The sequence below is a fragment of the Melanostigma gelatinosum genome, assembly GCF_949748355.1.
Source record: "Melanostigma gelatinosum genome assembly, chromosome: 12".
Taxonomy (NCBI): Eukaryota; Metazoa; Chordata; class Actinopteri; order Perciformes; family Zoarcidae; genus Melanostigma; species Melanostigma gelatinosum.
The window spans coordinates 19,195,826-19,222,604 of record NC_136645.1 but is presented as its reverse complement, the minus strand read 5'-3'; the positions used below and the strand labels follow the sequence as shown (position 1 = coordinate 19,222,604).

At 42.6% G+C, this 26,779-nt stretch overlaps 1 protein-coding gene and 1 pseudogene across 2 annotated transcripts; one reads left to right on the top strand and one right to left on the bottom strand.

Moving 5' to 3' along the window:
* Positions 1–351: 351 nt before the first annotated feature.
* Positions 352–6,102, bottom strand: mlh1 (mutL homolog 1, colon cancer, nonpolyposis type 2 (E. coli)). The gene is made up of 19 exons (XM_079279733.1): positions 5,885–6,102; positions 5,524–5,614; positions 5,059–5,157; positions 4,886–4,959; positions 4,699–4,771; positions 4,522–4,613; positions 4,379–4,421; positions 4,137–4,225; positions 3,918–4,030; positions 3,725–3,818; positions 3,479–3,632; positions 2,927–3,261; positions 1,753–1,898; positions 1,427–1,535; positions 1,276–1,339; positions 1,032–1,196; positions 841–933; positions 641–751; positions 352–522 (listed from the first exon to the last, which is right to left on the bottom strand). The coding sequence occupies exons 1-19, from the start codon at positions 5,989–5,991 to the stop codon at positions 367–369; spliced, it is 2,208 nt and encodes a 735-aa protein (XP_079135859.1). The 5' UTR covers positions 5,992–6,102; the 3' UTR covers positions 352–366.
* Positions 6,103–14,343: 8,241 nt separating this feature from the next.
* Positions 14,344–26,570, top strand: LOC306785782 (protein FAM83H-like; annotated as a pseudogene). The gene is made up of 10 exons (XR_013773179.1): positions 14,344–14,507; positions 15,496–15,947; positions 16,064–16,228; positions 17,395–17,519; positions 24,579–24,729; positions 24,850–24,975; positions 25,064–25,166; positions 25,276–25,391; positions 26,298–26,449; positions 26,524–26,570. The product of XR_013773179.1 is annotated as a protein FAM83H-like (transcript).
* Positions 26,571–26,779: the final 209 nt, after the last annotated feature.

Below are 26,779 nucleotides of genomic sequence, written 5' to 3'. Positions count from 1 at the left end.
ATTTGGAAACATTCGTGGCGGTGTTCATTTCCTTCACACAGAGCTCCGATTCCTCCAAACGTCCCACGTGTTTTAGACTGACGGAACACGTAGCTGTAAAAGTCAACCAAGTGTGTTGGCACATTTTAGGTTTCGTAATGGGACTCATGACCCAATTCTGTTTTTCCTGGCAGCATGTTTCAATTCTTACTTTTAGAAAACCATGTGTATCCTTGGCACATTTAAATCTTGTTATTCAGAACAGGAATATTGTTTTTCACTCAGACAAACATCTGAAGCCTTGTCTCATACAAATGTTTTATTTACAGAAATCAAGTATTAAAAAAAAAAATAGAGCAGCGTGTAGGGTTGATTTGGTGATCAGATTTAGCACCTCTCAAATACTTTATAGAGATCGGGTAAGTTGGCGATCTGCAGCACACTGCCGTCCTCGCTGAAGTTCTTCGGAGGACTCAAGAGGGTTCGGAAAGCTTTGAAAATTAAGTGTTCAACTTTCCAACGCCACGAGTTTACCTCAGCTTCCTGAAACAAGAATCGCACAACATCACACTAGTCAGTTCTTTATCATTATTATAAAGGAAGTTTAAAATGTGTCTCGCTCTAGCATTGTGTTAAACGTGAGTCTGGTGTTCCTGCACACCTGCTCCTCTCCCGGCTGGGCCTCTAAGATGTAGCGCTTCCTGATGGAGTAGAACATGCTGCACTCCTTGCTCAAGTCTCTAAAGCACTCCTTTTCATTGTCCCAGTTCACCTGCACAAACACCAGCAAGCAGAAGCCTTCAGATACAGTCTGTTTACAGAATCTCGTGATTAATGTGGAGAGCGCTACGAGAGGTTCACCTCAGTGGCCAGGCGCAAGATGAACATGGGGAGGCCCTCCATGAGGGGCGTGTACTTGTCGAGCAGTAACGGCAGCCCTGTTAGATTGCCTTCCTACAATGCACAGGTTTACAACACGTGTAAAAACAACTAATATGTTGTTTCCCCCCCCCCCCCCCCCCCCAGACAAACACCACAATGTCCCAACTGACCTGGTCTATCTCGATGGAGAAATAGTCCTCCAGCATCTCGGTTTTCTTCTTCAGGAAGTCCACGATGTACTGAGCCAGGCCTTCTTTAGGACCGTCCTCTTCTGTCCAGCCGCTCTCCTCAGAGTCCAGAGCCAGCATGGCCAGGTCATAAAGTGGAGCTGGTGTCTGAATGCACATGATCAGCCATTTAAAATCACAACCTGTGCAGTTCATACAAACCATTCACAATCTGGACTTAACTCACAGACAGTCTTAGTACACCGAAGTTCCCAAAGTCGTAGATGAGTATTTGGTAGAAAAGCTCCTGGCTGCAGCAGAAACGAGAGTGAAGTGGGACATAGAGCAGCAGTCTGAACCGACGTAACATAGCTGTGCGCGCGTCCTGTGGCTCTCACCTGAGGTTGGTGGTGTTAAGCAGGTACAGCTTGGTGTGATGTTGGATCAGAGTCCACTGTGGGTTGACGCAGCCCACAAACGAGTGGTTCTGCAGCATTTCTTGAAGCCCTGGAGTAAAAAAAATGTACATATGCAAGTGAGATTTAACATATTTTGAGTTGTAGATTATGCTTAAAGATGAAGTTAAAGAAAGTAGTTGTGCAGATGAGTTGTGGCCTGGAGACGAGAGTAAAATCACGGAAGTATAGAGTTGCGAGAGGAGAAGATGGGGTTTGTTGGCGGATTTAACAGTTCAGCTGTAATAGATGATACATGTTTTGTTTACCTTTGTGTGTGTTCTCAGTGGTCTCAGCTCTGAGCTCTTTAACGCTGTTCAGTTTGATGACTCGTCTCTTGGGCACGGTTGCAGCCGTCAGGTCCTCGTCTACTTCTTCCTCTGGCGGCTGCTGCTGCTCTTTTCTTGGTCGCTTCCTGTCTCTCTCACACACACACACACACACACACACACACACACACACACACACACACACACACACACACACACACACACACACACACACACACACACACACACACACACACACACACACACACACACACACACACACACACACACACACACACACACACAGCTGTCACACCTCCAGCGTAAAGTGCACCCGGCATGTTTACAGTCACCTGTAAGTCACACAAGCCGACAGTGGACATTATAACCCGTAACGGGCTGTGAAAATGTCTCCGCATTTAATCACCCTCTTAATGGGCGGCAGATATTTTTTGCCTCGCCATAATAGAAGCAACAAGTACCTGAAAAATGTATGCGGCATGAGTTACTTTTTCAGCCACAAGGGGGCCAAATCACACATCCAGCAGTGACCGGGCAACATTAACACATCTGGAGTCCTGGCCTTCTGATGAATGTTTTCCAGTTTTGGGTTTCTAACAACTACTGAGAGAAATATCTCAGTCTTTGACAGGACGTTTGACTTTTCTTCCCCTAAGCCGGTGGTGTTCACCGGATTCATCAAAACCTTTTCGGCAGAAAACTAGATTAATGAGAGCAGTGGGACTCAAAGACTCATTTGATTCTCTAAACTGAAACAATAAGCTAAAAGAAAGCTGAGGAGGTTTGATCATTCTGAGAGGGTTCATCATTGGAACAAATAAAAAATAATTTGTGAAGCTTTGAAAACAGCTACTAGCTATTAGCTGCTATAACGTCAGCAACAGGTAAAAACAAGTTGACATTTCGTTTCCGATTGGCCCAGAGGGCGATGACGTCACTCATGAGCGATGACGCATGTTTACTATTGCATTCTTCCTGCCCTCTTACTCAACTCCTCTGCTGCACGTCAATGTACAGATTTGCTGACGTTACAGGATTAGTCATACATCAAGACTTCCTGATCTGGATTAATGGCACTGACATTCGTCTTTCATCCTCTGCTGAACGCACACACTGGCACACCCAATGTAGCGCTGGCGGGATTCTCTTTCACCTTTGAGCACTGTTAGCATCGTCTTCGTTGCCCTTTGACCCCTCTGCTTCCTGCTCAGCGAGGGCCATCAGCATTTCGGCATCATCCATCTCCTCCATCTCTACGCAGTCGGGCCGGGCGGCTTTGGTCGCAGCCCCCCTGCTGCTGGGACCGGCTGATTCGGGGTCAGGTTGTGGCGGCGGCTTCTCTTTCGGCTTGAGGAAGGCGTCCAGCTTCTGCGCGCGACAATCGGTCCTCACCATCTGATGTGCGTAGACTCGCTCGCTAGACTCTGCCGCGGCGCCGGGGGACTTCACCTCACTGCCGCCTGAGACAGACAGCCCTGGCAGCAACGTCTGCACAAGAACACACAGTGTATGAATCATCTCAACACTGTCACAATTCAAGTTTTTTTTTTAAAAAGGGGAAAAAAATGGATACAGTGTAAAAGTGACAGGTGATCTCTGGGCGGAGTGCAAATATTTTATCATCACGAAAGACAGAGGTCAGATATATCGCTGCGGTGACGATGCCAGCATCTTCGCAGAGATAGTGATCCGGCCTTCAACATACCTGAGTGAAGTACGTGCGCGAGGAGTTGGAGCCAAGGAGTTTGCTCTCGACGTGCTTCTGAACGCTCTCGATGACGCTGTCCTCGTGCAAGAAATGCACCTCGTGTTTGGTGGGATGGACATTGACGTCCACATTCTGCGGAGCGATCTCCAAACTGTGGGGATGAGAAAGCAGCGGTGGATATCAGATGAATTAAGACCGTAACAGAATGCGTTGTAGACAGCAGACAGATGCGCGTTAAGTTACCTGAGGTATAGAAAAGGGTGCGTGTTCTTGGGAAGGTACGCAGCGTAAACTGTCTCGATTGCTTTCTTCAAAGCACTCGACTCCACCAGGCGATCTGAGACATCACAGATCACAATCTCCATTCAACAAAGCGCCAATAGGATTAAACTATCTGCACCAGTGAGCCACATTTTCACTTTCCTGCGATACGTACGGTTGATGAAGAGCACCAGGATGCATTTCTTGACCGAGTAGTTTGCGTTGGAGATGTAGCCCTTCATCTTGTAAGCAAGCTTCTGATCCTCGCAGCCAACTTGGATCAGCTCCCTAAGAACATACCACAGAGCCGGTCATGCAGTCGGAGTTTCGGTGATAAGAGGTCACAGAACTACAGAGAGCATGAGAGCATATCTCTCTCGTTGTTGCTTAATACCTGCTGACTGCATTTCCAAAAACTCCTCGAATATTATCGACTACAGATGCGTTGGGTAGAGTCCTCACATCTGCCACAGTCTCTCCTTGCTGGAAAAAAGAAGGCCATGAATAATATTCTCCTTTTAAGCAAAGAGTAATTCTTCGCAGCCTCCTCTATAATACAGAGGTGATTTGTTGTGTGTGTCCGGTGTTGTGGAGCCAATCACGGTCAACGAAACGTTACAAGAAAGCACATCTCACCTTTTTGACGGAAAAACTTTTTCCTGAATTGTGTATGGCGTACCTTCAAAATAAACATGGAAACGCGAGTTATCCAAACACAGTGGCATTCACCAAAAGGGCAGGAATCACAAAACACAAGTAGTGAAGCCAAGATCACAGACCTGCTGACCACGTCTAGAATCCTGGAGTACTCATCACTGGGGCTCTTTAAAGCCTTCCTCCGGGTGGAGACATTATAGAAGAGGTCCTCCACCTGCAGGCAGGGAGAGCAAACTATTGTAGGTCTCTGAACATCCATCGACGTCAGTCAGTAAAAGTTGATGTGCTCCACAACTCACAAGAATCTGGGTTCCCTGGTTGCCGGCACATGGTTTGGGAGGGCCTTTCAGCTTGCTGTCGCTGTAGCTGGCTCTGCAGACAATCGACACATCGCCTGGTTACTTTCTACCCATTGTGATGTGCATGTAATCTTCAAGGGAGGCGAGACAGTAGATGAGTGAAGCATGATTTCAAATGTTAGCATACCTGTGGGCGCACTTGGCGTCAGCTGTTTTAGTCGTTATGGTCACATGGGCAACGTGGCTCACACTAGCAAGGGCCTGCAAACAAGAACAGGCAACAAATGTGACGCACTCGCATCAAGATGTACGTCAACGTGTAATAACCTGAAGGCTGCTGCTGCTGGTCCACAGCTCTACCTCTCCTCTGAATCCATAGGTTGCAATAGCCGAGAGGTCCTCAAAAGTCTGGAGTTTGCTGGTGGTAAACCTCTCACAGACAATGTCCATATCTTCTCTCTGCCTCGGAAATAGAACAGACAGCTTGATCAGAGAAAATGACAGCGTAGTTAAAAGACAGTGGCACAGAGAGACCCACCTACCAGTGGTGTGCACACACACACACACACTCTCTTGGCAGTGGGAAAACAAAACACTAAATCTGAACTAATGGGGGTGGAGAGGACCAGACTGCATGTTAGACTGGATACTAGGGAGGGCACAAGGTCCTTTCTGTTGTGTCTTAACTTTTTGGTTAAACTCTATAGTTATTCACAAAGGGAATTCATGGCATGGCATGAGTTTCCATCTGAAGGACACTTTTCCAACCACCCAAAACTGGGGCTTCACAGCTGCGCCCCGTGAGGACGCCCCGGTCACACACACCCGGATGCCGGTACCGTTGTCCTGAATCTGGAGGAGCTTCAGTCCGCCGTCTTTCACCGTCACCTGGATGTTGGTGGACTTGGCATCCAAACTGGAACATACGATACAAGTTAGTTACTATACAGCCATGTTACATTTCAAGTTGAATCATCAGTTTCGCAGTGTCTATGACGTCACCATAGACTGCATGTTACAGGTGTTGTTGATAAGCGGCTCTGCCACAAACGTGACGTTAACACCGGTCCTGCCATATTGTCACCTGTATTGGTGCTACTGCAGGGTATTTAAGCCCCTTGTCAAACACCTAGCTTAAGCTCACGTTATGAAACATAACTGTGTCATGTAGCTACTAGTCAGTTACCAGTTTTCAATCAGTTCTTTGACGGCGTTGGCAGGACGCTGGATAACCTCTCCTGCAGCAATCCGGTTGACAACTGTCTCATCGAGCCTCCGAATGACTCCTGCCATGTTTACAGTGCTGCTGACTAAGATTCAGGGTAGTTTAACCGCAGAAAATAGCGGCGAATATGGTTAAAAATGTTTATATTTAGGCTTTAATGTAGCATCACAACTTGTAAAAGAAACAGAGCATGGATTGGATCAGAGAGGAGATAAAAAAGTAGAACTCCCACTTTCCCTCCAAATGTTAGAGTACAGTGAAAGTCAACTCAACTTTACCAATAACATAATAAAAAAAAGATATATAATCACTTCCTCGCAAAAAAGCCAAAATCACAAGTTCAAAACGTTGTGTAACGCGTGGATGTTGATAGAACATTGTTTTTTCAGCTTCCCTATTCTCGTGATCAAGTGACTCATCTTCTGAATTATACACAATCTTTGACGACACTGCGCGGGGAGAGAGCCTGGGGGCGGGGCCTCATCCTGCTAGTGGACGTGATTCGTTTAAACTCTTCTTCTCTGGTAACAATTATGGAACGTTATAGCTTCGAAATATACACAGCGCCTCACAATGATGGATTAATGCTTTTCCTTTGAGACACATTTACAGTATCTTATCTTTCCACTTGACACACCGTTTGCCAAAAAAAAAAAAGTACAAAAGGCCAGTTCTACCCAATAATCTATAGGCAAACGCTGTTTTGCGTTACTTTTCACGCTTTTGTCCAACTGGGAATGTTGGTATTGGCAGTGGTGGAAGACGTACTCAAAAACGTCCTAAAGTTGAACCATTAACTATTATAGTAAAACAATTAATACCGCACAGTAAGAGTCCTGTGAAGAGTGAAAGAGGCATTATCAGCACAATGTACTTAAATGTGCGTCTCTTCAAGGTGGAGCTTTCAATTCAAATACGGTGCTGGATAGTTTAATGAATCATAATGTATCTAATAATGTATTTAATTGTTATATTTTGTGAGTAGAATCTAAATCTGCAACATAACCAGTGACACTTATGATTTGTCAGGTAAATGTAGTACTACAATGTTTGCCTCTGAAGAAGAAGAACACAGTAGTAGGCTAAGTAGTACTTTCAAGTGTTTTGTAAGTTATTTCTGGGTACAATGAGTTTGAATCGTAACATAATTCAATACTTTTTATATCTGAACATCATAGTAATCTATAGCTGTTTGGGGCCCTTTTAGTTGGGGCCCCAGGCCCAGGTTGCCTATCTTGCCGAACGGTAACGAGAACTAGACTAGAGGCCGTTTACACCAGTGTTTCGAGAAAGCTGCAAGCTGCCGCACCACAGTCCAAGCATGTAGCCCATTCTGAACAGGCACTGTATAAAAATACTAAAATATTATAATCTTGTAATATCTGTTGTCGAATAATAAACAAATACATTATTTATTTTATGTTATTTCACCAATTTTTGATCTACTACTGATGATACACTGATACAGGTAAGTGCTGTGTCCCTGGCATGTCCAACTCTGGAAAGTACCGCTTTAAAGTAGCTACTTAGGCCATAGTGTAAAGTAATGAGATAAAGTCAATCGTCCCCCTGGGGAAAGTATCTTTTGCTTGGTCTACAAAGGTACAAAAGTTGCCTGCCAAAAGTTACAAATTTGTGTGTGTGTGTGTTCAGTTCAAATGTGAGTCATTTGTTTGTCCAGGTATTATCAATGCTTTGTATCTTTAAATTGTGAACAATTGAGGAATTTAGTATAAAACATTAACATAATGAAAAGTCTAGATTCCAGGTCTATTAATCGATACAGTATGTACAACATTCTAACCAAATTGTTTGTAGGTAAAGTGGATTCACTCCCCCCAGAAAATGTAACCCATTATGGTAATTTCCATTGTTTATCTTCAGCATGGGCAGAAAAAAATGCTTTCAAAATTGAATTACCTAACATGGCAGAACTGTTTTAATAAAGTTGGAAAAACATGAAAAACTCCAGATATGTTTAGTTAAACAGTATATTGTCTTTGCATTGCCTTCCTTACTCGCTGTAATCTTCAATCTTCAACTGTGCACATAGTTGGCCGGACCACATACAGTATGTGTCTGCATTCCTCAGAGTCTCTGAGTCAGAGAGACACCTTTTTGCGGGAATCAGCAGAACTGTGGTGGGGCAAAAATACACCAGAGATATTTCATGAAGAGGGTTTTTTTTAATGACAACTATTCAAAGCTCTTCTTAGCCTCTGTGATTGTTACAGTAGCTGCCTAAACTATGTTGCTAGGCTGCTAAACGTTGGCCTCAGGGAGGATGACCTCAACAGAATGAAATGCTGTGAGTAGGCCGTCCGGGAAGTGGCGCCGTTTGCATTTCATGACCAGGGAGATCAATGCAGTCCAACCTGAATACATAAATACCTGTATGAAGAAAACAAATAAACAAAGGGCAGGTGGTGAAAAAAATACCTTGGTTCAGTTCCTACCAGTCTATATTTAAGAATAAAACAAAATATATATAATATATTTATTATGTATATTTGATAAAACCATTGGAATTGTATTTAATTTGATTACCTAGTCTCCCTTTATACATTGCAAAGTTTTGTAGGGACGGAGATTGTGAGGGTAAAAAGTGAAGGTGCTGTCATTATGTTTGCCCCTTTGAAAGCTGCTGCCACGTTTTCAGGCCCCCACAGAGCAGAGAGGTGTTGGAGCCTTGTTACAAGACTCCACCAGACAAGTATATCTACAGCCAAAAGAAGATTCAATGCAGTCGTCGAGCAAGTTTTATTTAAACTTTAGAAAGCTTATTTAAAAGTTTGGAATTCAGGGTGAGAAACAGACTAAGCTCACTCTCATGCAGTAACATCATATCCTAATAAGCCTACCATATTTCAGGGCAGCACATTAACAGGGGAATCCACATTTTATACAAACATATACCAGGCAGCCATGACAGCTAACTTGGCACGGTTTAGTAGTTCAGCAGCTTTTTGTGCCGCTCTGAGTCGTTGCCAGCACAGCGTTATTGCCACAAACCAGCAAACCACCGGCGGATACAAACACAGGCCACAAAAGCAAAACCTGAAAGGTCACCAGAGCATGAATGTAAGTCAGTTAGGTACTGACAAACAAGTGGCAGAAATGTTGTTCAAAAAATAAATCCACGTCAATGGCTTAGTACTGTCACGGGAGTTCACAGGTAGGACCCAAACGCAAGACCACAGGAGACAGAAGTTAATGGAAACAGGTTGTATTTAGCCTGACTAAGACAGGAAGGTGTGGAGCCGTGGTCAGACACCCGAGTGGCAGATCGACGGTGTGAGGCCCGTGGCTCGACACCGGAGGGCTGGTAGCTTGACGGCGTGTGTAGTCCGTTTCACACAAAGGAGGGCAGAGCGGCGGTGTGTAGTCCGTAGAACACAAGGAGGGCAGCGGATGCCACGGGGTTGAAGCGGGTGAAAGACGGTACGACCTGACAACCCCAGACTGCAGGACCAGAGTTTATATAGAGACAGGGGACTCATTAGTGGGCCCTGAGTCTGGTGTGTCAGGCTGCAGGAGGTGATCGGCTGGAGTGTCCTCAGCTGTGCACAATCAAGGGTGCGGCCATGGGAGGTGTCTGGAGGCAGAGGACAAACACAGAGCACATGGCACACAATAACAAACAGGGGAATGACAGAACACATGAGAGGAGATCAGAAGAAACACACCACGGGTCAGACAGGGATCCTGGATCCTGACAAGTACATTTGTGATCTGCTCATTCTGCAGCTGAACCACAGGGTTCACTCACAGAGACAGGAGTGACATCACTATGATGCCAAGCACATTTGCCTACACTCCCTTTGGGCTGAGGGAAAACGTCAGCCATTGTGCTGTCTTTGCATCTGAGATGTATTGGGGGGGAGGGGGGGGTGATGTCTATCCTGAGACATGTGTCCCTGACTCAATGCAGGACATTCCAGTATGTGCTGTAGCAGCAGGATGCGACACAGGATACAATACAATAGAACTGGAAAGAAATTATGGAAATAAAAAAAATGATTGGAGGAAGGCAACACTGCAAAATGTAAGTAACAGTTGCTGTTCCCTGTTCTACTTATTTTCTATTGTTAGGCAGCCATTATGACATCATTGTAGGTAGCTATTATCCATCTGTGTAAATGTACTCTTTGAAAGGATCAAACTGTAAACAACGTTTTTAACTAGGAGTCTGGGTGGGGTCAGAACTGTTTGCGTGTGCCACGAGTCAGTAAAGGCCTCATGTTTCCTTGTAGCATTTCTCTGGCTCCTCTCACTGAAACTTGGATGGCAACTTTTCCAAAGTGCAGCGACTGCCACTCCTGTAGCGACCTGCCAGACACAATGACAGGCACACACAAGCGCGCATGCTGCTGTGATTACAGGTGCACACATGCATAAACGCATGCACACAAAATCAGATGCAAATGTACACGTGCTGCTCAGCAGAAACGAGGTCAGCACCCAGTTGCCCCAGCACGGCCTCCAAATACACTTTAAAACTCACCCAAATGCAACTTTAGTTTCCACAGGACCTGGAACCAGCAACATTCCACACTGACAAGAGCCTGTTGTCACCACTGCTGTGGTTTTGTCTCACCTGTGTGTTTGTGTCTCCTGACTTGACACCCCCACCATCCTTTGACAAAGCTGTGCGGAGTGATCACTGCCATCAGACCCGATGACGCGGGGTCTGTCAGTATCTCGTGTAGCGACACGAAACGTGGGAATACAATCACCTGTGGAATTTGTTATGGCCTCTCCAAGTGATAATTATAGAGCAGCCTGTTTTTCCTCGACAGATAAAGGTGGTTCCTCACACATTGATAACTATTCTAGAATCAACTTAGATGAGTTCTCCTCTACTTTTTAAAATCATGTCGAAGAATTTTATAATCTCAACCGAATCGCTGGTAGATTGTGTATTTACGGACAGTGTGTCATGGCCAGTCATCACCATCTACGAGTAATAGTCCAGTCGTGGTGTAGTGACCCTTTAATTCCGCCTTCATCACCCTTGTAGGCAAGCATTATCTCACCTCTTTGCGAACTGCAGAGACTTCCTGTTTTCTCCATCAAATTATGCAAATTGGTTTTGCAGCTGCTGCTCGTCCTTTTCCCTTTGTGTTCCCATCCCCTTCCTTCTCCTGTGACAATCTTCCTCCTCCTGCTCTGTCCCTATCGGAATGACAGAACCCTTGAGACGTCGTCCAAACAAAAGATGAACATGTAACGTTACTTTCCGAAGGTAAACACAAGAAAAGCAGTGGTACTGCAGAATAAAAGTACTTTAACAGCTGTTCCAGTGGTTATACTGACCAAAGACACAAACAATTATATGTTTACAATTTGCACATTGATAATCTGTAGATAGAGTCCGCTCTGCTGTGCTAAATGCTAACATCAGCATGCTAATATGTTCACAAAGATTGTGTTATAGTTCCTCCTGAGGGGGACATGAATGTGGATACCAAATTGAATGGCGATCAATCCACTTGTTGAGACATTTAATTTCAAAACTACATTGTTATTGTTCAGTCCGAACCAAAGACCAACCAACTGAAATTTCTTTTTTCTAGCCATGCAGCTAGCAGGGCTGAAACAAAATGTTGTTTTCTTCTTCCTTTTTTGCCCACATTAAAAACAGACTTGCTGTCACCTGTTCAACCCCACCCTCCAATTAAAGTTATGCATTTAGTGTTGACCATCAAAGCATTATGTGGTGAGCGATCGCTTAGACGTCATACGGTTATCCTTGTGTTTGCTCTCGTGCTGCAAATCAAACATTACCGTTCATTCACCCTAAACAGTGTGCTATCTACCACTGACCTCTTTACAGCAGACACATGGGAGTTTCATAGTTCTGTTTTGCTTTTCAGACATGGCACACTGGAAGGTTGGCATCTGTCACATCTGCAGCAGGGTCGTAGCCTTTTTCTACAGTGCATGTGGCATAATGGAAGCTCAGCCTTCAGTTGGATAACATGTACTGTTTACACTGTAAACTGACTCCAGGTGGATAAGACTTTGCCCAAAAGGCTTACACGTTATGAACTGTATCTCTTAATACTTTGAGTAAACAAGTCTTGTTCCGGAAGGCCTCCATGAGGACACGATTATCGGTAGCTCATCATCTAATCTACTCTGTTGTGTTTCTACCACAAAGGATACTGCGTCTTTATTCACCTTCAACAAGAATCGGTTCACTTCGATGGAGATTGTGTTATCTCATAAATCAAAGCAGTTACACTTTGTGTGTTTGATTCATACATTCCTGGAGGTGTTTAATGAAGGGCGAGGGATTCAGCCAAAGTTCAGTGAATGGCCAAGTCCATGTGTTACAACCTGTCAGTCACAACACCAAAAGGCAAGTCACCACATTTTTCAAGGTTTTTTCGGAGTGCAGAGGTATGTAGTGTTGCAACTATCTATCATTGAACATTCATTTCGAAGTTTCTATTACAACTGCTCCTCTGTGTGTCTTGGGTGGTGCCCAAAGGAAACAATGAGGGACTGTCTTCAAGTCATCCCTTGAGCAGTCACGTTGCATCACTTCCGTTACTTCAGTCATCAGATTTCATGCTGCCGAGGCTATTTTAAGTCCTAGAGCGAAGCAACCATTAAAGGAAAATCACTGTATTTGGTCTGCCTTTCTCTCCTTTCAGGGTTTAACAAAACATCTGCTACAACGTCCTATCCTGGAGATGCTGACGGCCTTCCTCCGAATTCAAAGCACTGTCACCAAACCACAGGAGATTTACACCACAGCCTGTCTGGTGAGGTGATGTCATTTCAGTCTGTGGACAGTATTGCAAATAGGGAAATGGCCACCTTGTGCTGCTCCTCTCTTCTGTTTGTGTTACCAGACCGCACCTTCATCAAAGGATGGCAATGCAGTCTTTATAATAATCATCCTCACCCAGTACCGCAATTGTTTGTTGATTTCCTCATCACATTAAATTGTCGAAGGTTAATACATTAGAAGGTTTTATTTGTTACCCTCCAGGCATTTAAGCCTCACACAGGACTATGTGGCTGTTACTTAGCCACTTATGGGCATCTTATTCATTTTGGGGGTTTTTTGCCGATCTGATCAGGTTTTGGTTAGCCATGGCCCCATGCAATGATAAGTAGATGGCACAGGGTCTATGCTGTCATCGGCTGAGTAATAAATTGGCAAAAATTCAGAGAGTCATACAGTTTAAGAAGTAACCTGTTTTTCACTGATTCCAGTAACTCAAGTTACATTGACATCTCCAGTGCAACAATAATGATGTCTATTATAGCCGAATGATTCTATTCTAATTATCTATTGATATATTTCTTCCTTCACAAAATCGAATTATCATAAGGTGTACTTTCTTACTGCTTATAATTAGCTGCCACCCTTTTTCAAAATACTATCCGACAAGTCAACATTTAAGCAGCACTGATTAAGCAATCAACCGTGGGCCCCTACTGACGACCCAGATGTGCAAAGTTTAGTAATTATCTTCTGGTGATTTGACTCAGCAAAATTATCTTTAGGAATATGCACCATGTAAGCTAAATATAAACTGAAATTATAAAGGCTTTAAAACTCTCTACAAGAAGAGACCTCAAGATTAGTCACCTTATTTTAGTCTATACTGTGTTTTAGTACATATTCTCACACACATTTGCAATTAGTCAAACTACCGCAACGTTTTTGCCATATAACGTGGAGGCTTTGGGCCCCCTTCAGGATCTGGGGGCCCCGGGACAATACAATAGCGTCCTATAACTGGTTGGTAATCTAGTATTGGCTTTAATAATGATTTTTCATAACCTGGTAATCCAAGTTTGACTCATTAATAGATAATAATTGATCTAAAAAACATTAGGAAATTATTTATGAACCATTATTAAAGACATTAGTTACAGCTATTATAACCTTTTACAGGGTGCCCCATTAGAAAGTGGTACCCTTTTGGTCACCTCTTATGACAGTGAAGCTTTATACTCATATCCGTCTAAACTTTAATTTCATTTGAAAGAATGAAACCATATTGACTTTTACACAATGTAGCTGGGTGACACATCATTTTAAGGAGAGCGGCAACAAGCCAGCCTGTCTGCTTGTAGAGTAATATATCAATGAGTTATGATGAATGCTACAATGTGTAATAGGGTGTTTATGGAACGGCCAACCATTGCCTGTTAATTAGTATCGCCACAGTTGATAGCAGCAGTAGTTACTCAGCTGGAGTCGCCAGATAACAGACGTGCAGAGTCCACATATGGGCAGAGTTGAGCTGCTTCAGGACAAGCATGGACACAGCAGAGCCGTGCAGGGAACAGTCTGTGTGGAGCAGAAGTCGAGGCGGGGCGAAACTTTGTCGACAGCAAGTCTCGCGCCTCTGACTGCTGCCTCAAACATCTTCGCAAACATGCCTCAAGCGTGAGAATAAACTGGTTGAGCTGGGTGACGGGGAGGAAAAGTAATGAAACGGAAAAGTTTCGACACCTGGACTAGAAGCAGGTCGCAGTTTGTGTCGGAAAACATGGCGAAGAGATGACGAGCTTAAAGTTTAACCGACAAGAAGCGTAACGAGTAAATAGCAGTGAGGTAAGTTCATCCCGTCGTGGCCTGTTTTACTCGGAGTTTACCATGTTGACGTCAACGTTTTGTTCTCGCATATTGTTCTGCAGTGTTACCTGGCTTTGCTGAAGTTTCTCTGATGTGCCATATTGGTCTCAGTGGGGGGGAAAACGTTCGTAAATATATTCTGAATATGACTTTCAACACTTAAGGTGACCGAAAGCCGTTTAATCGGTCAAAATGTATGATCTTAATTCCGTCATGTCAGTCGTGCTTTGTTTGTTTTTTGTTTTGTCGGAACTTCATTTACGTGACTTTACATGAACTTGCAAATGGTGACTTGGCCGTGCATTTGTCCAGAGGGAGGAGCCACACCCATAACCATAATCTGTCCTGTGGTTGGATTCCTTCTGCCCTCATTCATTGTGCAGACGCAAATCTAAGCTGGTTCAAAAGAGCAGTGTGGTAGAACTAGCCGTAGGGCTGGGTGGCATAGTTGGACTGGAAAAATCAGTCCGAAGAAGTCAAAATTATGCACAATCTAATGAACCATTGTTGTGCTCTGAGACTTCAACTTCAACATGTAAAACAAAAGCAGCAGTATTCACATGGAGTTTATAGTTATGTAAAATGACAACAGGATGTGATCAATCTCGTAACATAATTCATCTGAAAGACGATAAACAATGATCTAAATTGATGGGCTCCAGTTGATGATTAGTTTCTCATCAGGTGATTGTTTGGTTAAAAAAAAAAAAAAGATCAATAAACTGACCCAAAACTAAAGGTGTTCAATTTACTATCAAAAAGGACAATATTTTTTACAATAATATTCACAGTTGAGAAGCTGGAACCAGAGAAATCTGGGGATTGTTGTTTGAAAAGTGTTTCGTAACAGTTATGAAGAGTGTTTTAGCTCTAAGTAAGTGATGATTCAGAATGATCTAGCTGGGGAAAGGGAAAATGGTTCATACTGTTCATCACATGACTACTTTTGCCATCGCCCTCTCTTTAGACGACAGAATGGCACATCGCTCTCAGTGTTCCTCTGCTGGGGATAACCCCCTGGACCCCAACTACCTCCCCCCTCACTATCGGGAAGAGTACCGCGTGGCTATTGACGCACTGATTGAGGAGGACTTGGAGGGATACTATCAGTTCCTCCAAAAAGCAGATGTGGTGGACTTCCTGTCCTCACCTGAAATTGAGTTTATTCAGAGCTCGGTTCAGGTCCCTCAGCAGAGCTACAACCCTGAGCAACAATTTCCGGAGCCTGGAGGAGATAACTCCTCAGACACTTACTGGCCGATGCACTCTGACCAGGACGCCCCGGGCTTGGACCTCGGCTGGCCTCAGCAGCACCCTTTCATTGGGCCAACAGAGGTCACAACTCTGGTCAACCCCCCTGCGCCTGAAATGCCGAGTATTAAGGAGCAGGCCCGACGACTTATCAAGAATGCACAGCAGGTAGATCTTTCACCTTCTTGACAGAGGGAGACTTCATGCTAAACTAGTAAAGAAGTGTCCTTCTCCTGACAGTGCAATTTTAAATTTGGTCTTGTTTGTGGCTTTTGTCTCTTCAGGTGATTGCTATAGTGATGGACATGTTTACTGACGTTGACGTCTTTGCTGATATCCTCGATGCTGCCATGAGGAATGTTGCCGTCTACGTCATTTTAGACAAGCAGAATGCACATCACTTCGTCCACATGGTGTCCAACTGCAGAGTCAATCTACAGAACATTCAAGTGAGTACATATTCCTTAGAAAGATCTATACAACAGATAAGGCTGCTTACATTAAAAGCTGGAAAACCTGCTGATGCAATGTTATTGCATTTCTTTTGAATTCTTAAAGGTTAAGTCTGGTGATATTCTGTATTTTCTTATTGTCAACACATCTAGTTAAAAGATCAAAAACACCAATGAATTCATCCGACAAACAAGTACTGTCTGTGTATTTAAAGTTTGATATAGCTTATTCCTCTGTGCCATTGAGCTTGAAAAACGATTGAAAACGTAATATTGAGGCACAATGTCATGTTCTCTTTTTATCCGATTAACATAACCATGTAGGTTACTTTGAGTCACTGTCTTGCTGCTGTGAATACTCACTGTGTAATAGTCCGCAGCTGAAAATAGTCCACCACGAATGCACTCCTGATTGATTAACATATGCTAAAAACTACAGTGCCAAGCTATATCCTGTCTTTATTTATGACCTACTTTTAAAGATTTACCTCTTCAGTAGGAATGTATGGGCTGAGAGCCAAAGACAGAATAGGGAAGTCACAAAGATTTGAGTCATGGGATTAGTTGGCAAAAGTATAGAATATCGCCAGACTTATCCTTTAACAGTATCACTCTGTCCTTATTAACCAAGCTTGTGAAGAAAAGCAGAAGTACAGTTAGGTACAGTGCATCTGTTGCTAGAGGCAACTCCATCCAACAAACAATGAAAAGTTATTAGTCATTTTCTTTCCAAACATTATATGGCTGGCTTGCACTCCTAACTGACTTGAGTGATCTATTATCAGAACTGCAAATACTATTATTGGGAAGCTTTTTAGCAAACAACAGTCCTCGAGATATTTAAAAACTTCCTCATCTTGCTTTCTCCTTGTGTGGTTTTTCCTTGTTAATCATTTACATGCTGTATATTACCTGTTTGTTTTGATCATATTGATGTTAATTAACATAATATGTAATTTCATTGATATAATGTTAAAGATAGACATTTTCCTATTGATAGAAATCATAGTAACTGCATATAAAAATGTATCTTTTCTATCTATTTCTATGCTCTGTTTTGGTATGGGTTTTGCTCGAGCAACACCAACACTAAGCTTGGATTGCAATTAAAACATTGATTTAATTAATTTTAATTTGTGGGTGATTTGATGCTTGTCTTGCAGCTTTTACGTGTGAGAACAGTGTCTGGCATCACGTATCAGTGTTGCTCAGGGAAATCCTTCAAAGGTCAGATGATGGATCGCTTCCTGTTGACAGACTGCAGGGCTGTGTTGAGTGGGAACTACAGGTGAACACATTTAATATTGCCATAGAAAGCCAAAAAATACCTCCACACTTTGTGAATTTATGAATATTTAGTTTGTATCTGTTTGCATAAAAAACAGACGCAAGTATGCCATGAATTAAGTGCTTCTATTCATTCTTAATTACTGTCATGTCTTTGTCCAGCTTCATGTGGTCTTTTGAGAAGCTGCACCGCTGTATGGCACACCTTTTCCTTGGTCAGCTTGTATCTACCTTTGATGAAGAGTTTCGGATTCTGTTTGCTCAGTCCGATCCGCTGATGATTGAAGATTTCACTCCAATGGAAGAGTTTAGCCTTTCAAAGAGGCAATATCCAGGTGATAGAACACTGTATCGAGAGCCAACGAAATTTCAGTCAATGGACACCGCTCATCCAGAGGAATGGCCGAGACATTCCAATGATGAACGCGGGGACATAGATTGGAGAATGATGCACCTTAAAAAGCCGTCCATGAGTCCAGAGTTCACGCACGGCCCTGTAGATCTGTACAGTAGATTTACATCCCAGCAATCTCGCATGGATCCGTCTTTTGATCAGGGGCCCTCGAAGATGCCTATGATGGAAAACCTTGCCTTCAAACGTCACAGTTATGCTGAAGACGCTCATGGTAGATTCTCTTATCCGTTCTTGCAGCAGGGAAGGCCAGAGCCTGAGAACCAGGGAAGGCAGTCCCAGAGGGGGCAGCAGCCTGGACCAGGTCCAGGAAAAGAAGCAGATTACAGCAGCTATGACAAGTTCTGGAACCAAGACTTTGATTCAGCAGATCAGTACTCTGAACCTGGTTTACCACAAGAAATGGAACCACTTGATAACTTTGACCCTGTGCTGAGCTATTTATCATCTACCAGCAATGCAGACTTTGACCAGGGCTCAGAGAGATTACTACCTGCATCAAATTTACCGTTTGGGTCATCTCACCCTAGAAGAATGAATTTAGGCCAGCCAAATGCTTGTCAAACAACTCCCGTCCCCTCAGATGTAACTGATCAAAAGCAGTTTTTCCAGCAGCCTGACGTTGACCGCAAGGATCCTACGGTGAAACGGGGGCTAAGAAACTGGAGGCTTAACTCATATCTCAGTGCATATGATAATCTAGAAGATGAAGGCCTGCCATTGACACCACTTGATGCACCAGATACCTTTGAAGAGCCCTCTAACCCCATACAGCAAACACCAGGCATACATCTGTCAGTCCCTAAAATCCCTAATGTGAGGGAGTTTAGGGTTCCTGCAATACCCAGGGCAAGTCAAATGCCAAGATATGCCAAAACCAATGCACAAGAACCGCCAATGAAATTCCCTGAGGAACCTACTGCAGTATCAACAGAAACCAAAACAACGCCGACACCTTCAGAATCATCATCCACAACCGAAGTGGAAAAGATAGAGGAGGCAGAACAAAAGGAACCCAAAACTGCTGGTCTTCGAAGGGAGGAATCGTTCCGTAGGATATACAATGCAGCTGTACCAAGGATCTCTAGGTTAAGATCCTCTATGATATTCAGCTCACTGGAGCAGCAGCATACTTCTCAAGATACCAAAACTGCTCCAGACCGAAAGGATGATCAAAGTGACCAAAATGAGGCAGGACAGACAAAACTACCTTTTGTTTCTCAGGGTTTAGGACAATGGAGGTCTTCAGCAAGAGAACCTGTTGAATGGAGCCGTTACATGAAGTCAACCTCTTTTGATAACTCTGCCGCAGAACCAACCAAACCAGATGATGGAAACAGTAAACATGATGAAGATTCACCAAAGGACAAAAAGTCAAAAGATCTTTCAGAGGTACAAGAATCACTAAAGCCACCAGCTGAAGAGCAAGCAACTTCTTCACCATGCATGCCCCAGTCCAAGTTGTTTGAAGCCAAGTTGCCCAGCACTGTTCAGCCAGAACAGCCACCCACATCTTTGCTCACTACTACCTTATATGTAGATATGAGTGATCCTGACGAGAGGCTCATGTTTTTCAAAGAGTTGGCAGCAAAACGCAAAGCCGCTAAGGCTGCAGAAGCTGAAAAAAGCAAAGAGGAAGCTCCGATGAGACCACCAACTGAACTAAAAAGCAATACTGCTGCTATAAAGGAGGAGCCTGTACTAAAAGACACCTCTGAAAAGATGGCTGACACTTCAACATCTGAGGGTTCATTCGTTAAAAATGCTACTGCAGAGGACTCAGGGAAAACAGCATCCACAGAGCCATACAAGTCAGTTAGTCCATCTTTAGATGCCAGTGATAAAGCTAACAAGCAGAACAGTCTGGTCAAGACTGATCCCAACACATCCCAAAGCTGTAAACAAGAACAAACCAGAGTTTCAACTCATACAGAGAAGATGGAGCTGAAGAACAGTCCATCAGCAGAACCTCTGCCTGTTTCTGCACAAACAGAAGCAACTCAGAGCACACCACCGGAAGAGCCAGAGCTGTCAAATTCTGCTGTAAAACAGAGTAACCCCAGTCCTCCACCTACACCACCACACATACACAACACACCACCAATCGCTACTCCTGCTAGTGTTCCTTCTCTTGCACAAGGTACTGATGAAAATGAAAGCCCAAGCCTTGATTGTACCTCACAGGAGTCTGGTTCACTAACTCCCAGTTCAGTGGAGGAACCGTCATCCTCTGGATTTGCTGCGTCGTATTCTAACACCCCAAATTCTGAATCAGTTCAGTTAGAAACCAGCATCTCCTCTCCTCCTCTGTTACCTGAACAAGACACTGAATCAGAATTCAGCTCTTCTAACCCATCAGGCCAAAGCTGTTCCGCTAATAACATTGTGCCAGATTCTGGTTCACAGATCAATACAAGTCCTTCACCCTCCTCATCACAGTCCAGTGAAAAGACAGACTCCGAACAATCTGGTGGTCCTACACCTTCAAAAAAAGATGTTCCTGAATCAGAAAACAGCTCTGCTCCAAAGGGTGTTGGAGAGGAATCTCAGGATCTTGGATCATCAAAGAATATGAAAGCTAGTAGCACATCTTCTAGCCTTAGCCCTTCCTTGCCTGAGTCATGTTTACATAATGCAGCTGAGCTGGAAAGTAAATCCATATCTGCTCAAAATGAGACTATTACTTTGACCCCCTCCCCAGCAGACATTCCACCCAAGCATAGTGCAGCAAAAACAAGCTCTCCTGTCCTCCCGGACTTGACTCCGAATGCTTCCCAGTCAGAAAGACAAGCGAACCCTCCCTCCAAACTTAACCTGACAGGATCTGTCTCTCCCACTCCTATTGAAGCTGTATCACGTTCTTCTCCTCTAACAGAGTCAGTTGGATCAGTTTTGTCCCCTGAGACTGAAAAAACATTGACTGCATTGCACAGCCCCTCAGATACTGAATGTCTTCCCAAGCAGGTTGCAACAGACTCAACTGAAACTCCAATGCTTCCATCAACGGAAATGTCTAGCCCAACTGAGCCAACCTCAAAAGTCCTAACAGAGCCCCCTATGCCTAGCAAAACACCCGAATCTGTGACTTTTGAACCCCACCCTTCAAAGTCACCTGTATCTGCTGAAAATACTCATCTGGACAGACAGAATGAACAAGAAGTGAACAAAGAGCCTGAAAAGCCTGACCCTGATGAGATAAAAACGGGTGATACCACAGAGGCCACAACTATGGAAAATAAAACTACTACACAGGAGTCCATCTGCAATGAGGAAACAACTGAAAAAGTAGGGCAAAATAACTGCTCCAAGCCGCCAGAGATCACATCTGATGAAGTTGTTCCTGCATCACCACAGTCCAAGCAGCCAAAATCAAGTCAGTCTCGCTACCAATCATCAACAGCCAACGTGCTGTCAAGCAGCAACCTCAGAGATGATACAAAGCTGCTTTTGGAGCAAATTTCTGCTAATAGCCAAAGCCGGATCGAAGCTGCTAAAGAGTCTCCTGTCACTGATGACGAGAAAGAAGACGAAGCTGACAAAAATGCCAAAAGGGAGAAAGAAAGAGGGATCAGGTCACTTAACAGAGGGCAGCCTAAGACAGGTCAGGAGCGTGAGAAGCTGCTGGAGCGGATTCAGAGCATGAGGAAGGAGAGGAAAGTTTACAGCCGATTTGAGGTATGAATACATTAACACAATCGTTACCATTACCTATTTAAATTGACTTCGTGTTTCCCTTGTTGTAACTCATTTTGTGTCTCCATTATTTTTCACAGATGGCACCTTAATGGGGATCCAAAGAAAGTTGCAAAGCATAGGTGTGTGTAGACAGAAGCAAAGTCAATTGAAGGCTGAAATGATGACCTGAAGACATTTTCTCCCCAAAGACATTTAATAGAAATAGGATCTCTCCGCTTGTTCTCCGCAAACAAGACATATTGTGAGGAAGAAACACAGGGGACCTGTATCGGTGGCACTGAACTTTAAAGTGTAAAACTACCGGTAATATAAATGAATTCAAGCCTGATGTCATGACCAACAAAGGGCTTCTTCCCGTGGGTGATTTAACAAGTTGCTACCGGTGTGAAAAGTATCTGGAGTGAGGGATCAAATATGGTATTACTGACTGCATGGGTCAAGTGCAATGTGTGCAACAGTTTGTGTCTGTGATGACGGCTGACCTTGCCTTTTTTACTGCAATGACAGCCGTTGCGTTAATGTTAACTGTTTTTAAGACAAAATGTGATGTAAAAGTGTAATAGATCATCTAAAGTAGTCAAAGAGTTTATCAAGCTGTAATATGCTGTTGTTTATGTTGTAGAATTCCACAACCGTGTTAAACAAAGACGTGAATAGCACGTGTTTGTGAAGCCAGTGAATATATAAATTTCTATGCATGCTGGACTGGTGTTCTGGTGTAAATACATTGTAGCTTGAAGTCTTTGTCATCTGAATCAAACATGGAATTGAAAAGAATATGAACAAACCTGAAATTTTAATTTGCAAATTTGATGATTTGTGAAACAAACAAAAGGAAAGATGTTATTAAAGCCAAAGCTACCTGAGTGGCTAGATGCCAGAGGGATAATTGACTACATAGTTATTTGCTTTTTTCAATGAAAACTTGTCATAGCTGTACACTGAAACAAGGAATTTCGAAACTGTAAATACAATACACTTGCCATTTGTAAATGAAATTTCTTTAAAAATGTGTTTTTCTGGCTTTTGTGTGCCTGACTTTGCAAAAGAAAGTTCTCTAGATGTATCGACATTTTTGTAAAGCAGACATTTTGACTTGTCACAATATGAAAAGTACAGGTGTTCAAGTGTACCAGTGAGCCGTGACCGTGAGGCAGCATGAACACAACCAGGACCCTGAAGAAGCAGCTAAATGGAATACAGCCATCATTCATTTTATTACTTACACTTCTGCTTTTCCTGCTGTGACATCAAAATGTCTTCTGTGAAAAACACCCATTCTTTTTTCTAATCTGTCCTTAAAATTACATCTTGAATCTTATGTTCCGCAAAATACATTACTTCCTGAAACATCAGTTTTGTGAGTAATCAGGTTTGAAACATCTGCCAAAATAAGACATTAATAAATATTTTTTGATTGACGAAGTGATTGAAAATCAGCTGTCCAATGTGGATTAATGAGCATGTATTTCTTTTCCGCTTAATGAAAGCATGACTTACTTACCATGCAATTCCCAAGCCGACACAAGGCATCCCTTAACTGTGTCTCACCACAATGACCTTTCCTCTAGCATCACTGAGAAATAGTGAACGTGTTTTGTGGAGATTGGATAGTTGAAATTGCTGTGGAAAGTCTGGTCAGAACTCTGGGTTTGCCTTTACAGAGAGCATTTTAAAGTGCATAGAACTTGTAATAATGGGACGTGTGGTTTGTGAAAAGAACCGTAAACAATACAAAAATATAGAAATATGTATACAGATAAAACATACAGCATGTTACCTATGATATATACGTAATAGTTCTTTAATAAACATAACATGCCTCTCCAGCTTAGTGTCGATCTTACTGTAATACACTGTTCTAACTTGCTGCATTCATAAACATGAAGATATAACAGAAAAAAAGAACTGTAAGCATATTCATTCCCTGCTTCGGTAGACATTTCTCCACTGTATCTTTATTTAGCAAATCGTTGATTGCTGCTTTATTCATGCTCTAAATATTAAGCTGGTCTTGTTCTTTGTTGCTTCACAAGAATCAGGAGGAGCGCCCTCTGCTGGCCAGTGATTTGCTCCTTAGTCCACACAGCCCTGAAGCAACAGACACCCTCAGGCCAATTATCGGTCATGACCATCATGCTAATCCCTCAACACTTTAATACTTGCCAGAACACGAAATCCAAAAAAACAAATGTAACAATTTTTCTTCTCTTGGATCTTAAAAAAAAGCGAAATTGAGTCTATTTGTCATCTTGTCAAATAACAGATATTTTATTTGTATCTTATGATCTGATTTATATTACAAGGAACTACATGTCATGGCTGTCATTTTTTTTCAATTTCACAATTTGACAAATAAAAATGTGTGCCCCTCTACAAGGAGGTCAGAGGTCACGGTCAACTTTTAAACAGCCTACCTGATGCTGGCGGACATTCAGCATGTTGCTCAATGACACTTGAGGATTTCAGGACATGTCATGACTGCTCAGAATCAACTCTGGGTTTCAAGTAAATGTTTCCCATTATTTGACAAACTTCACACCTTCTAGTCTATTCTGGAAAGATCAATTCAAGTGTATTTGTCAAATGATCATGATTTACTTCACTTGAACTTCATTTCTTACTTAACTTGGACTTCATTTCTTACTTAACTTGGACTGATTAGCTTACTTAACGTGGCACGACTTCTCTTGCAAAACACTGTCCTTCCACTGTAAGTTAAATTGCCTCCAGTCACATGCTACATGGCTTTGGTTATGAAAGAAGGACTCCTATGCTTCATACGAAACAGTGGGCCTCTTGTCTCCGCTGCTTGAAAACGCCTTAAGCTTGTGCTGAATTACACTAATCTTTAAATGACCTTCACTGCCTTCACTCTACCTCAATTAGAGGGGGAAACTCAAGAAGAGTAGTTTTGTTTAATTTATTTTAGTTGGTTTGTTTGTTGTAAAGAATGACTTTGACCCTGAGGAGAGTGTACCACGTAGCAGCATTCAGCTGGTATGCATTTGTTGTGAAGAGTCTCGTTGCGGAGGGAGAGGAGTTGCCACCAGGAATCTTTGTTTATGGAGGACCTTGGAAGTACCTTACTTTTTTGAATTTGGTGAGTACATCAGCCATATTACCCAATAATAATAGTAATACTACGGTAGTTTACAATAACGTATATTGCAGAATTGAAAATGCAACATGGAAAACAATTATGTTGCTTGTAATACTTCAGTTACTACAAATGTCATTCTTTGGACTGGCGGCCCTGGATGATCTACGAGCTGTGAAACAATCAGAGAACACTCTGAACAGATGTAAAGACCTTCTCTTCTCGGTCTTTGCCTTCCCTGTGGGCATGGTGAGAAAAAACGTTTTAAAATCCTACATCTTTTTAATCATCAAATAAGAATTTGACGTTAACTCCATGTTCTGTGTATTTCCTTAAATTTGTTGTTCTACTTTTCTGGACGCTCTTTGCCTATGACAGAGAATTAGTCTACCCAGCTACAATTGACACCTTCTTTCCTTCCCTGGATAAACCATGCTATGGTTTGTAAATCTGCATTTTCAACAAACATATGCCAAAAAATGTAATCATCCTAATTCTCCCGTCGTAAACCATCACTCATAATGAGTTATTCCCATCCTGTTTTCTCAGCACACATTTGTCCTTCCTACTTTACTTGGAGAAGTGCTGTTGCAGCCTCACATCTACCCACAGACGAAATATGCACTGGCAGCATTAGGAGGTGTGGGCTCGGCATATTTAATTTGGTAAGTGTCGAGTCAGCATATGCAGCAGAATCATGACGAAACATTACATTTTCATGTATATAATTGACATACAAATATCACAGCATTTTCTTTCATATATATATTTTTTTGGATACAATTTCTAATATTGTTTGAACCGGAGAGATGTAGAAATACTGATCAGCAGTACTGCACTGAGTAAAAGTCATGAAACATAACACTTTGCATCAGGACTGGTCAGTGGGGTGTTCCAATAATATGACAGACCAATAAAAAGCACAAATAAGAGGTCACTCGAAGTCACTATAATGGATGCAGATTGATAGACATGCAGCACCTCTTCAAACTTTAAAAAAAATAAGCCAGTAATATAAAACTGAAAGATGTCTTTGACTAAAAAATAACAAATTGTAAAGCCTAAACATGCAGGGGTAAAAGGAATTAAGAAACACTAACATAAAGAGGACTGGAGAATGATTTATAAATAAATACAATAAATAAAATAATGATATAAATTCATGAATAGATTAAATCAATCTCTGACATTACCCAATGTGTCTGAAAGCACATGAGTGTTTAAATGTGTCTGTGTTCTTACTAGAACTAGTCCAGACTAGTTCAGCACAGCAGTGTTTATTATTTCACAATACAAACAGCTTGAGGGATAAAAACTTCCTTCGAACCTTCAATCGTTGGCTCACACACTGCAATGCGGCCTATAGATCCTTGTGTGTCTGATGGTACAAACCATAAATATACCTGATGTTAAGGGGAGATTCCTTGTGCTGTGTGTTTTGCTGTTACAATCGTATAGTCTGTGTCCTCGGTGCCAATGGAAACTATGTGCCTTTGAGACAAGACAGTACAAGATGCTGAGACAGACACAGTGATACTGTTTATTTGTTTCTCTCTAAACATGTTCTGCAGGATTATATGGGTGTACTTGTCAGTTGGGATTTGGGTGTACCCCCTTCTGGCGCACTTCAGCACTGCTGATCTGGTGGGCTTCTTCGGTTTTAACATGACGGTGGTGACATTGCTCTACGTGCTAGGAGACCAGCTCAACAGCCATGTTTGGAGTAAGAGGCATTTAATTTATCACAAACATAGGATTGCATGTTAATTTGTGTCTCTTTTGTCTCCTTTACTCTAGGTAAGGACATGGACAACATGACAACAAAAGCAAAGTAATTCAGCATCTCTGCCACATAAATATCATCAAACAGTATGGCATAATCCCTTAAACTATGACTATGTAACTTTTAAAAGAGGAAGTAACACAATCTTCCACTTTCAGATGAAAAGTTAGAATTATAAGCAATAAAAGGCCACATTGCTCAAATAAATACACTCAGGGGTTTTGATGGTACAACCTTTGTTGGTCTGGTATGATTCGTAGCTTCGTAGTT

Bases quoted from the DNA above. Each gene is read 5' to 3' on its own strand.
- mlh1 (XM_079279733.1), bottom strand. From the start codon at position 5,991: ATGGCAGGAGTCATTCGGAGGCTCGATGAGACAGTTGTCAACCGGATT. The intron at 934-1,031 runs GTCAGTTGGGAC...TGTGCATTGTAG, and splicing joins TCTCCATCGAGATAGACCAG to GAAGGCAATCTAACAGGGCT. The intron at 752-840 runs GTGAACCTCTCG...GTGTTTGTGCAG, and splicing joins TCTTGCGCCTGGCCACTGAG to GTGAACTGGGACAATGAAAA.